The following is a 13,972-nucleotide window of genomic DNA, read 5'->3' on the forward strand; positions in this document are numbered from 1 at the left end:
CCAGCCATAAACTACCACTCTTTCCCCGTACTGGAGATTGCAGTTGAGTGTGTAAAGACCCGGCCACTGAAGCCGTTGAACAACGGCCTCCCTACCCCCTTGAATTTGGTCAGAAGTGTAGCACAAGTACCATTACCACGGCGGGGCCCGGCCCAGACCCTGGTCTGTGGAGACACCTTCCCTCTCCTCCACCGAGTGCGCCGGGCAAATCCTGTTACATCCCCATGGCCAAACTTTGCTGCCGGCGACTGACAAGAGCCCAATATGAGAACGTGGGATGAGGTATAAAGAGTACCACAACCACCAAAGAGGGGCTGAGTATTTTCTCTCCTCTCCTTGTTATTTTTTTTTCTTCCTTCTACCTTTACTTGTCCCTTCTCTTTCTGTCTCTCTTTTTAGCTTCTTTCTCTCGTCTTTGAGAGGACCATCTTGAGCTGAGAGAGACCTGGTCGTCAAGACCGAACCAGAAGGGTACTTGTGGACAGCCTACTTGATTTGTCGTGAGTCTAGCTTGGATGTCGGCAAGATGTTATCTGCTCAGATGTGTGCGCCGCAGTCACTCACGGCTTTTGCAAGTCAATCATCCCTCCCTCCTCCACAAAACAAGCCACGTCGAGGTCTGATAAAAAAATATGCTAATGTATTCATGCATGTGTGCCGATTGCAGTGCATGTCGGGTTGAATTAATGTCTATGTCTATATGTGTGTCCACACCACATTTTTAGTACAATCTTGTCAACATACATGTACATGTACGGTACTGATTTTCTTCATACATCATGCATTCAGAGCTGCGATAGGGCGGAGTACCAGAGAACTCGAGTATGCAACAAAAATGCCAACAACGGAGGTAGATACTCAATGAGTCACACAATCAGAAAATAGTCAAGAACAGTTGAATTGCAAATGCTGCAGTATGAATTAAAGCATTATTACGAGGAGTTGGCTACTTTGACAAAATTTTTGTATACTCTTGTCAAAGTTAACAAGCCGTTTGTGGAAAATTATCACGTTTGGCCACATTGGGCACTTCAATTCCAACACAACACTTACGTGTATAACAACCAAAAGAAGGAAGAAAGATACACAGTCTGATCGGGGGAACATTTATAATTATGTCTATATACTCAAGACTGGAATCAAGAGCAATTTTGAAATTTTAATTGAAACATTTTATGATTTTAAAGAGGAAGGGAACATGAAGTCCAAAATGTGAGAGTCTGATTGATATAGCCACCAATGATGCATGCCCCACCCCTTTGGATTTTAAACCCTCAGCTTTTGTCTCCAGTTTCAAATCATTTCATCAGGCTTCGGAATGACACAGATAGCTTGATTTTCCAGACCAAATGAATGTTAAATTTTCAGTCCAGAAGCAGACCGTGAAGCCGTACTGAGACAGAGTCCTCCCAGTTTGGGGACAGAAATCTCATGAAAACAACGCCAGAACTGAAAGGGGGGGGGGGTTCTAAAATAACCTTAGTTGGGCCACAGAACGCCCTCACAAGCATGTGCGTGGACGCAATAGCAAAAGAAACACAGCACTTTACCAGGAGAAGAACAGATAAAAGACAAGAAAGGTTTCAATTAGTATTGACCCAACACTGGCAAAAGTTGAAAACACAAGCACTATTTTCTTGCCGCATCGGAATAAAGAAAACTCAAAGAATTAAGAGGAAACTTCTCTTCTTGTGGGGCCTTGTTTATTCCCTCTCTCCAGGACACCTGGCTCCACTCAGTTGAATACGCTTTTTCAGAAAATGGCAACAAATAAAAGTGTCGATAGAAAAAAAGAAGAAGCAAGAAAAGAAGGAGAGGAAATCAGTGCAAAAGCCACTTCAAGTCCTCAGAAATTCAGGGGCCGAGGTGTCGGCTTGGAGACATAAAACCGCTGACAAGAAGGGTGGAAGCAAGGAGTTAATTGGGCTGGGTGCGGGTGGCTATTGTACGGCTAATTGAAAGAAGGGGGCTAACAGGGTGCCTGGTCCTTACGGGATGGGGTCCATCTCAAGGAGCTACTTATCAATCTGGTGGGATAGGGATTAGGAGGGGATTAAAATGGGATCAAGACGGGACTGAAGGGGGGAGTCTTTGGGTTTGTTGGATAGCTTGAGTGCTCAATGGCGGTCGTACTTTGACAAGTACATTACGTCGAGGTGTTACAGTTCGCATGCTTTAACTTTTAGGCACTTATATAAATAAAAGTGAACTGAAAATGGGGATTAAAAAGAACAATTGAGCCAATGGAAAAAACACTGTAAATAACCCTTTTAAGTACTGGTTCGTGTATTGGGGTATACAGGGGTTTTGACACTACCTGGGGCATTGCAACTGTACTGTTGTCAGTATCATTTTACAACATACAAAAATAAGCCTGTAATCATGGTAGTTAAAAAACATGTACGCTTCTGCACATCAAATGGTGATTTACATCAACATTTTACCAATAATAAATGGTAAACCTAAAATTATGCTCATAATATTCATTTGTTGATGGTCAAAAGGTTTAGCCCTCAACACTAAATCTCATCCATCTCTACTTAAAAGCCCCTCCCCCTAGAAAAAAATAACAAATTTTGGCCACGTTCTTAACCTTCGAAGTGTTCACAAAAAGTGATCTTTTCTGCAGGTGTTCCAAAACTCCATTATGTTCTTAATGTGTCATAATCCGGGATTAATGTGGGATTATCCTACTAGTCCAACAGTCACTGGTGTAAACACTGCCAGATTTTTTTTTAATCTCATGGATTAACCTATAAAGTAGCTGACTGCTGTTGTTCACAAAAATACAGAATTAACTGTATTTAAACTACAGATGCAAGGTTTCCAAACCCTTGCTTTTCAGGATTACTGCTCTTGTACAAAACAGAACTCGACTTTTCGGCGGTATTATAGAAACCCCACAAAGACTTCTTCCAATAGATTAAGTACTCACTTTTTTGTCGCAGGTACCTTTTGCACTTCTGAGGTACGTAGAAAGGGTGTCTAAATCTCAGTATCAAACACTGATTTCATTTAAGTTAGCCCTCAGGGGTGCTCTCCAAATAAAAGGATTAAACATCAGTATGGCTTCACAATTTCTCAAAAAGTTTTTGGAGCCACAGCAAAAAAGCACGACAAATCTTGAGGCATGCAGTTTCAATGCTGGGGAAAACTTAATTTCAAAAAAGCTTTGAAATTTGCAGAAAACAAACCTGCAATGTTTTTACCTTGATGGTGCATCAACAAATATACAAGAATAGATGTACAAAAGCTGTTAAAAGGTTTGGGGCTTTAAAGGGACACTTGGTCCTGGAACAGCCCAATTGGGCTACAAAACGCGCTTTGAACAAGATGATGTTAATCGGAAAGAACATTTAAAAGTAGGAAATAAACATCCACACAACTATCCTTTCAAAACTGGGATTTTTTGTGTTATTCCTGTATTATGCGTGCGAGAACGAATTTCAGGGTCCACTTTTGCGACTCCATAAATTCGAGCTGTTTGGATGTTAGTTGTGAATTCATTTGTAAAGTGTTCGCCTTTTGCAGACGTTGAAGAAACCAATTTTTTTTTTCATTGGTGATTGATCACCGCTGTTCCCGAGACACACAACGTGTATATCGTACACTAAGAACAACACGAAAAACGTATTTGTACTCCGTCGTGTCCGATGTAAACAACCGGGGATTTGTCCTCTTTTCTTGGGAACGGTAAGACATTACTGGTAGGTTGGTTTCCTTTCAACCAGAAGTTTGAAATAGGCTAAGTAAACAATCCAAAACATGAAATTTTCGGGGATTTCAGGACCTAGTGCCCCTTTAATAGGATAGGATGATAATAGAGCATGCAAGTATCGCCAGGCCACGTTCATGTTTTATGTGAATATCTTGGTACCAAACACTGACTAGTCTTGTCACAGAAATTGAGGTCAACATGTTAAATTTTATACTTGTCATCGATTTGCAATAAGTTACAATATGTTGTAAATTGAAATGTTTTTTTTTTTTTCTCAAAATACCCTTTATTTATTGCCCTTGATTGGATGGGCCCAGTCCGGACACAAAACGAATGCAGACATTGTTGATCCAATACATGGTGCTCAGATGTGCTGTATTCTCGTCAAATCTCGCAAGCGTTTAAAGGGAATATACATCATTGGCTTTTGCTGCAATTTTCAGAAACGAACTATTTGAGGGGTTAGTATAATAGATCAAATATTGTTTAACTGACATGTTTGAAGTTTTGTGTTAAGAAAGAAAAACAAAAATGTTTAAGTAGTCTGGTTCCCTGACTCCACTAAAGATAAAATGGATCAATTTATAGATGTCAGAAAATTGTAAGGTAAGGGAACCAGTCTAGCTGGCCTGCACCCGTTCATGAACATGTAACCAATAGCAAACAAAATTTGGACTGAAAAAAAATTGTAAATTTGGAGCAGTAGTTGAAAAATAGTTAGGTGTTTCCAACGGTGGTCGGCCGACCACCGTTGGAAATGTATACAAAAATACAATTTTCTTGAAAATGACTTGACACCAGGTGCCATAATTTTAAAGGATGCTTTAGGCTGGCATTAACCAACATCCTAGTAAGGTATTTCGTAAAAACTAGTTTTATTTTTCGATGTTTGCAAATGTTGTATATTCCCTTTAAGGTCAACTTGCACGCTCTATACAAATTTAAAAGGTCCACTATAAATCATTGGTTGCCAGAAAAAAAAGCTATTCTTTTCAAAGAGAGTTGCACATACCTTTGCTGATTTCCCTGGTAGCCACTGTAACCAGAACTGTTGCCCTCTCTGCTACTGTAATATGAGTTTCCACGGTGACCTACAGCAATAAAAACAAACAGAAAATATCCACTAAATAGATTGGCACCCTACTGTATTTGTTTATTTCTTATTTTAACTGGGTAGCCCATTCAGTGGAATCCACTGATCTCCCATGGGTCCCAGTAAAGAGAAGACAATGTGAAGAAATTACAGTTTTAGAGGTGGGAGGAAAAGCCCAGAAGAGTATTCTGAGGAAAACCCACGGAATCAGGTAGGGACTGAAAACCCTCTTCACATATTGGCCCAGGCGGGATTCGAACCCGGGTCACAGCGGTGGAAGGCGAGGAAAGTACCACTACGCCAACCTGACTCCCCTACGTGGATCACATTAATTAAGGAGGGTCAAAACTGATGGGCGACACCCATGTACGCATAAGGTAAAACAAATAGGGGACAGTGGATCACAAAATGTTACGACTGTGAGAAGTTCATGTTCAGTCACCAAAACAAAGAGACACAATGTCACAAGAATATTGTATATAATACAGTGATATCTGAGTGCGTTACTTTTTCAATTTTCTTTTTAGATAACATCTGAAAGTTTAATTTTAGTTACATGTTCACAGACTGAATAGAAATGGTTATTTCCCACCATAAATATTCACTAACACAGGTTTGTTGCAAAGATACTCAGATACTTGAGTTTTCACAAGAATTTGACTTGGAATGAAAAACAATTCCACAGAGGCAAGAAGCCAGAGAAACTGTCCTTCAAAGGTAATATACAACATTTGCTTTTGCTGTAATTTTCAGAAATGGACGGATTTGGGGATTAGTATTTTATAGCAAATATTGTTACAATTTTGTGCTCACAGATGCCGGAAAAACCAAGAACAAAAAATGCTGTTCCCTGACCCTACTTCAGATGAAATGGAGCAACTTATAGACGTCAGGGAATTGTCAGGTCGGGGAACCAGACTTTCACCCGTTCACAGATGTGTAACCGATTGCAAACAATTTGTGAACTAACTAAGTTTGGTAAATTGGGGGCAGTATTTGCAAAAAAGGCATTTTTTTTCTAACAATGGTCGGCTGGCCATCGTTGGAAATTGATACAAAAATTCCACTTTTCTTGAAAATGACAGTACACCAGGTTATAGGGCCTACAGGATGCCTGAGACTATAAATAATTCACTTACAGTCAAGTAAGGCATTTCAAAATAATTTGGGTGTTTGTTTTTTGATGTTTGCAAATGTTGTTTATTACCTTTAAAATGATGACAAATGGACTTGTAATGACTCAGCCTGATTTCCGCCAACCAGGATTGTCAGCATAGACAAATTACCATGCAGACAATAGTCCCTTCTCGGGGGGGGGGGGGGGGGGGGGGGGGGGGGGGGGGGGGGGGGTATATTTTACGTTTCACCGGCACCCAGTGCCTACCCACTCCCCTATTAATAATATAATCACTGGAGCCAAGCGATCAGGGCCTATTTGGTGGCTCCATCCCCAGACCAGACACCGCCCATCATATGATGGTTTCGTACAGACACAATATCAGGGCATGATAATTCCCCAATTAGGGGCTTCATGACAGCAGAAATAGGAGGGAGCGTTGGTTATTTGCAGGGGTGTAGTCGAGTCTATCACAAGTCTCTCCAAGTCCCTCACAAATCCTCCACAAATGATAACATCTACCATGACTGAATCAAGCTAAATGTAATCGAATTAAAATACATAGATTCACAATCTCAAAGAAATGACAACTGTCAATCTTGTGACCTGACTGACAAACAGATCCAAGCAGGAACCGTTTTTCAAGAAATCTACGCACCCACTAGTTTTCTCAAGTATTGGCCAAGATTGTTAACGCCGGGGCTAATTGATTCAGTGTAGAGGGCTTGTTTGAAATATGTACACATGCATATACTTAACTATGTCAACGCTATCGTAAGAATCATTGGTTGAATGACTACCTGTGGGGTCCTGGGTGCATCAGCTGATCAGCTTTGTTGTCAAGAATGAAGCTTCACTTCAAGAGTTTGCTACTGAAAACAGGGGCAAGGCGCAGCGAAGGCTGGGGTATTGACAGAGCTAACTGTGGCTTAGCCCCCCAGATGAAGTGGATAAAGAGAAAGGAATGTTGACGGTGTCTACTACGACCCTTCATTATAATGGTGAACGTACATTGGGGATGTGGTTCTACGTGTACCTCCCCACTCCCCTCTCGAACAGTATGACAGACAGAGACACGACCACCAGACAGTCACACTGTCAATCTGGTGCCTGCGTGGGGCTCGAACTGAAACATCCCCCACCCTGATTGTGTGATTGGAGACACTCGGGGAGGGACGTGGCATCATGTTGGCTCTCCTTTTATTGCATTTTGTTCAATCATCTGACGCCCAACACCAAATTTAATGAATTGGCCATGTTGGTAAACAGCCCAATTATCAGATTAAGATCATTAGCAGATGTAGGGCTCGCGACCAAATTGACATAATGTACATCTATGTTTGCCCTGTAGCTGAAATAACTAGCTGCAGTAAGGATAAACCACTGGTCTGCTATTTAAGGGGCAGAGTGTGCAATTGTGCAGGGCGAACAAATTTCCTGTTATTAATTTTATTACATTTTTGCAGAACCTGACAATTCCAAAATCACCCGTAAAAGCACACATCCATACTCTCAAGCATATATCCAGGAAGTACCCTTGCAATGTTGAATAGCGTGTGTGTGTGTGTCTTCTTTGTGAGGACAGAGGTACATGTACATCATCACTGCTATAGGAAGGTCTTGAAAACTGCATGTTCGACAATCTCTTCACCCAAGACGCCTCAAAACCACAAAACAATACATCCTTTCAGTATCCCCGTCCTTTTAATGCTACGGACATGACGGAGTTCCTGGATATTTCTCTGTGAAAACTCCATTTTATTTACGTTTCATTTTCACACGTATGTTTGAAGTTCCTCATGGAGATGGCCACGGGAAAAGCCCCTCTAATGCCCACGAACCACCTCTTTTCAACAAAATGACAGGCAGTCACACCCACGAGATGTGGACATAAACCCCTTTCTGTCTGTTTCAAACTTAACTGTTTGTTTACTGGTTTTAAAAGCCACTTAGTGCTGTCAATCAGTTGTCCCCTTTTATTCAATGTTTGAAAGCTTGGTGTTTGTCTGGTGGGTTACAATGTTTAATATCCATCGGTCCACACTTGGTTTACTGTTTTGTTTCTTTCTTTTTTGGAACAAGGATGAATGAAAAAAGTGTAGGGCTGTTTTTAGCCCGAACATTTTTTTTGGGTACTGAATATGAACAAAGGCAGGGTTCGATTGCAAAGTTTTAGAGTAGTTAGCACACGACAGTAGGGACTCTTGATTGGGTGGGTTTTCGAGGTTTAAATACTAATTCATAAATAGCTCAGACAGTTTAGCCATTCCTATTGGTCGAGAGCCTGTCACGTGGCCGGTCTTAAACGGATGATAAAGACATGGCTAGCTGGTCTTAAATCCTTTTCCAGTGTGACATAAAATGTGGACTCCTAAAAATTCAGTGCCTCTTACCGTTTTATTGGTTGAACGTTCACAGTCCTCACGTAGGCATGCGCAACACTACCAGGGAGTCAGAATTTTATAGTTCTAAATTCAAAATGCAACGCGCCAGGTGCATTCTGCGCGACATCGCGCAGAACATGCTACGCGCGCGTCAATCTCCAAAAGGGTTCTTTACATCTTAATCGCCAGCTGAACACTCCATTATTTAGCTAGAGAGATGTTTAAAAAAGCATGAAGTGAACTTGTTGAACAAAATCGGGATTTTTTTGACCGAAATATTATATTTTTTTGACCGAAAAGGTATTTATGAATGGGAATAAATATGTGCTCGGTCGGTATTAATCGGGTAATTATCAGCACCCAGACTCTAAGCGGTCTTAAACAGAGTGATAAAAACCTCTCGAGCACACATTTATTCCCTTATTATATTTCTGCAAGTCACAGGCATAAAGAAATTTGCTCTAACCAAAAGGTACAAACAAAAACATCGACCTCAACTCCCGAGTAAAATGCCCTTTTTGCAAATAAATCTACACTGTGAATGCAGATTTAACAAGGCGTCTGTGAAATTTTGGTTAAATGTCTCCATAAACACAGCACACGTTCCACCCTCTTCAAGTCACTGAGATAACAAAATTTAAGAATTTCTTTTAACGCACCCAAATAAGAAGATTGACTTCGTTGATATAAAAGCATTCAAATTTGGAGGTGCATATACGATAGGCTCCGAATTCACGCTCAATAGATCCATCAATACATGCCCTCTAAAAACAACGCTCCCCCTTAAATCCCAATTGCCCAAACCAAGCTTTTAAAAACCCTAAGAAAAAAAAAAATTACAATAATAAAAACTCAGCGGCTCAAAATTCATGCAGCAATACACGTTCCAGACCTTAAAAAAAAGAAGAAGCATAATTTGTTTTTGAAGAGTCCTCATTACTATTCAACACAGACCCATCAGCGGTTATTTTTTCCCTCCTCGCTTTAACCCCCGAGTCGGTGCGCATACTAGCTCTTCCATCCCCGCACCGCTGCAATTTTTTTTTCTCCGTCTCACTCTCTCTCTTCCTTCTCGCTCTTCTTTGCCTTGCCCCCGCTTTGGACATTACTCGCGGCATGCATGCATATCGCTGAAACTGTGTCTCTCCTTGAGAACTGCCAATCACGCTGGCCCATGTTGTTGAGAGCGGGAACGCGCATTTTCAAGGGCCTCTTATCCCGAGTCCTCGCAGGCCGATGTCCCCGAAAAACAGAGCAGGCAGTTATGAAGAAAAGGAAAGAGAGAGCGGCAAAAGGAGTGAAGGGAAAAAAAAATCAACGGCAAAATAAAGAGAAGGAAAGAGAACGGGACAGAAACAAAGGTATGCGATTTACATGTAAAAAGGGGCATTGCATAGGACTGACGTTCCACAATGTATACAATTTATTTTAAAGACCCCCTCCCCCCTCACAAAAAGTTGAATATCAGAGGAATTATATCAATAAGGGGATGATGTTACAGGTAATGTGTTGTTCTTCTCAACTGAGCTATTGCAAAAGATAATATTTGGGTGGTTACATGTCAAAACAAACTTAATTTCTACCAAATCGTGTAGCCGAAGAAGCAGCGGCTGAAAACAACCCCATAAATATGGACCAAGAAAAATATTGAGAAATCACACATCGATCCTTAAAACTCCTTTTGCAGGGCAACAGAATTGGAGCTACTTTTACCACGGAGAAGACAAAGCGCAGTTGGCGGTAACTTGCAAGCATATTATCACATGATCCAGTACTGCAACAACACAATGTACATGTACATATATATTTATCATATTTTTGTATCAAATACAAAAAAAATCCTATTTTGAACATCACCATGGAAACAAATAATGAAAAGTGCCCAGAGGCCATTATGCTTGGCAGGGCTAAAACAGACAATGGTGGTTCTCAGATAATTTCACAACCATCAACAAAAATTCCAAAAAAAAAAAAAAAGGACTGTCGATTCCATCTTGACAACAGCAGCACTGTCTGAAAAAAATGGTTCTCAGGTCATGAAAGGGATATTAGACATCTAATGAGAAAAATGTCCACAGCCCCAAACCAATTTATGCCAGAATGTCCAACCGGAGATAAGGATGCGAGCGTCTCTTTTGTTATGCCTGTCCTTGGGAGACATGATGGCTACTTCAGACAAAATTGAGTATAGGAAGATAGGATCTCATCTTTTTGAACAATTACATTCCCAGAGCTACCAATTTTTTTCTTCCCTTTTTTTTGGAAGAAAGTATGCAATGTATGCATGGGAACGGCCATCAGGAATAAATTACCTCGGGTCCCATTAAAAAAAGAGGATTCGGAGACAACGCAATTGCAAAATATAATGCAAAGAAAAATGCAAACATTCTAAACGCGTTCTTAATAACACTCTGCTCTGCATAATTCGTCTTGAACGGCGGCATCAACGAGAGCCTCTTCTAAGATTCTGAGCATCACTACAGCATCATTTCTAGTACCATTAATTGCTGCAGTGCCACGGTGAAGCAGTCGTACCACAGGGCCCCGAGAACGACCGACTGACTGAACGGTGCGGGAGTAACGCGCAGTCGAGGCTTGGGCTGAAGAGGCTAAGAAACACAACTCGAGGAGATGCTTCAAAAAGTAAAAAAAAAAAAGATCTAGTGGAGCCCCTACTTCAGCTGCAATCTCTCGGTCTCTGATTCTTGCTTAACTGAGAGAGTCATTCCCAGGCAATGAGGATGCTGGCTTGGATCGCAGTCTTACGGCAGGCTGCCAGGGCGATCAGCCAGAAGGCCCCCTCCGGTTAACTATGCAAGGAGTTGTCTTGGCTAAACGAGCACTTACGTCAAGACTACTCACAAAGTCTTTGATAACACTGAAAGTAAAGCACTCTAGGATGGTGGAGGGCCTACCGTTTAGATGAACTCTATTCAATGGATGTCTCACCACTGAATTGATTGAACGTCTTTGATACAGGGTTCACTCACGAAGATATTGAGAAAATACCAAAATATCTAATCCACGGCAAAAATAATATGGCATTATTTATAATCCAAAAATAATTTACACTAAAGCAAAACAAATATCTGTACTAATTGCTTCCGAAAGGCAATAGCTGTAGAAACCCAACTTCCTAGTGTGGTGGCAAAGACTAGAGACAAGGGATGAAACCACTGCTTACCCAAGCAGTTTGAGTTCACGGTGTTGGAAGTTCACGCCCTCTCAACGGTAAGAAAGAGGGGGAGACCACTGGGAGAGACATTTGAATGCATTGCCGACAAATGCCTGACGCTCACGCAAAGATACTATGGCTTTTATGCACATTCACAATGAAGTACCTTGTGCTGCTTCGCGCTTTGTGCGCGCAAACCAGTACGCATGTATACGTGGTATGTCTCGTCTACGGGGCTCTTGAAAGTGGTAAGAAAGCGACCTCTCTTGTTTGCGCACGGAGCCCGTTGAAAGGACATGATCCTACAATTGCTGGGCCTACCATAAACCTTTGCATGTACCAAACAGTGCAGGGCCATTCTTTGGTCACGGCGTGACATAAAATTGGGCTCGTCTGATTTTTGAAGCTTTACCCCTTGTTAACTACATCTGACATATTACTTTAAATGATTCATCAGGTTAGTACATTTTACTCCCTACCTCAGAGGACAGTTTCTACTTTCACAAATTACGTCAAAATATTACGAGGGGTCATCAAAGTTTAGTCACATGTGTGACATCAGACGTTAAAAAATGTTATCCACATACCGGAAATTCAGGCTTTTATCCAACGTTCTAAGGACACACACACCCATACTTCTTTTTGAGTAAGACTAGTCTTTTGTGATTTACAGCATGCATAAACAATGTACACCCTCTGCTTTAGTTTCACTACATGTATGGTTTTGTGGTCACGTGTGTGACATTTTGATCGCTGACGTGTGTGACATTTTGTAATTAAAATTATGCTCATTTATGCACAGAAAGACTAAAATTATGAAACATCCTCGGAAATTTGCATCTTTACTTAAAAGCAACACTTTAGGGAATAATAATCATATGTATTACATCACATAAAGTTTTTTCACAAAATTAATTTAGTTTCAATATTTCTGGAGAATCGCCCTGCAATGTATTCGTAAAAAGCATGTCAGGGAAGTTACAAAAAGGAGGAAATTCCAGGCCTGGTCTGAGGAAAAGATTGCAAGCCTGATTCATGGTCCTACTCAAGAAACCCAGGAATCAAACAAAACAAGTTCATACATGTACATGTATGAACCTTTCACTGACACCGAAGTCTCTTTTTGTCATTATTTTCCATTATTTTGATGACATTTCTCATGTTGTTTCACACCTTATACAACAATTGAAAGAAAATGTGACAAGTCAACAGGTAACATACAGGTGAAGTTCCTGAAACCCCCCACTCCCCCCCCCCCCCCAAAAAGAATTTAATATAAAAACCCCACTCACACACCCATGTAAACACCGACAATCGTAGAACCCCTGCTGTCCCTAATCCTCATTCCTTTGTTTGTACTGACTTTTTAGCAACAGGTCTCATTGGTTTTGTACACGAATTTCAATCGTGGACTAGTTATTGGTCAGTAATATTGTTTGTGCCCTAACCCTTTTGCCCAAGGTCCACGACTGGCGGGGTTTACACACTCATGAAAACACAAACAGAAGAAAAAAGTGGATTGTTGGAGTTTTTGGTCTTTGTAAAGAACGTAAATTTTGGATAATCAAATTTTGGGAATTAAATATTTTGAAAATATTTTTTTATAAAAAAAAGAAAAAAGAAAAGAAAAGGGGATTGTTATTGTGTTTTTTGTCTTTTTAATGAACTTGAATTTTGGATAACCAAATATTGGGAATTAAATGTTTTGAATTTTTTTTAAGAAAAGAAAAAAACAACAAAATTTGAAATATTTTGTCCATTGTGTGCAAATTGTTAACACTCGCCCTTGATGTGCAAATCTACTCAAACAACATGTTGTTTGACTGTTCATTTCCATCATTCAAACAATGTTACATGTCCATCCTGAGAAAACAGCAACTCACACAGACGGCCTAAACAGCGCCCTCTAGATTAGGAAATGCAGAAAACTCAATCATGTTAAAAAAAAAAACCCGGAACAAAAATTGTTGGACCAGTCGATGGTACTCACGGAAAAGAACACATTTTTTTTTTCTGTGTTGTTTGAACAGGACTTGACCCAAATCAAACTTCTTTAAAGCCCTGTCTAATTTCAGGGGAGCCTGTTATAGAAGCTGCTTCCTTTGTTTTTGTTGGAAGCTGTGAGGACTCTTACTGTAGTTCGCTCAACGCCCTTGAAATTTTCTCCGGTATAGCCAGACAAAAAAAAAGGCCAGGTCATTGCGGTCAAAGAAAGATATAGAGACAAAAACAATTACAAAGCCAGCCAAAAGCAATTACAAATAAAACAAACAAGGACCCTCAAAAACCTGGAGAGCGCCCTTCAGATAGATTGCTGTGCCACACTGTGCGGCAAGCTCATTCCAAGCCAAAATTGCTCTGGCAAACATGTGGGTAGGCGAAGTGCATGACTTCAAACTTGCTTCTCCGCTTTTTTTAAAATTGAGTTGTGTTTGAGGGTCATTTGCATAAATATGAAAGCTTTAATCCTGTGTTTTGATGTCAA

The 13,972-nt window shown here is 40.6% G+C and overlaps 1 protein-coding gene across 3 annotated transcripts in view; it reads right to left on the reverse strand.

Moving 5' to 3' along the window:
- The window catches only part of LOC119740209 (5'-3' exoribonuclease 2-like), an 88,282-nt gene that overhangs the window by 18,926 nt on the left and 55,384 nt on the right, over positions 1 to 13,972 (reverse strand). For all 3 annotated transcript variants that reach the window (XM_038215421.1, XM_038215420.1, XM_038215423.1), the window contains one exon: positions 4,731 to 4,809. In XM_038215421.1, coding sequence (XP_038071349.1) covers positions 4,731 to 4,809 — 79 coding nt within the window. The remainder of the gene's footprint in view (positions 1 to 4,730; positions 4,810 to 13,972) is intronic.

Source organism: Patiria miniata, unplaced genomic scaffold (assembly GCF_015706575.1).
Source record: "Patiria miniata isolate m_02_andy unplaced genomic scaffold, ASM1570657v1 HiC_scaffold_5, whole genome shotgun sequence".
In the NCBI taxonomy this organism is placed as follows: Eukaryota; Metazoa; Echinodermata; class Asteroidea; order Valvatida; family Asterinidae; genus Patiria; species Patiria miniata.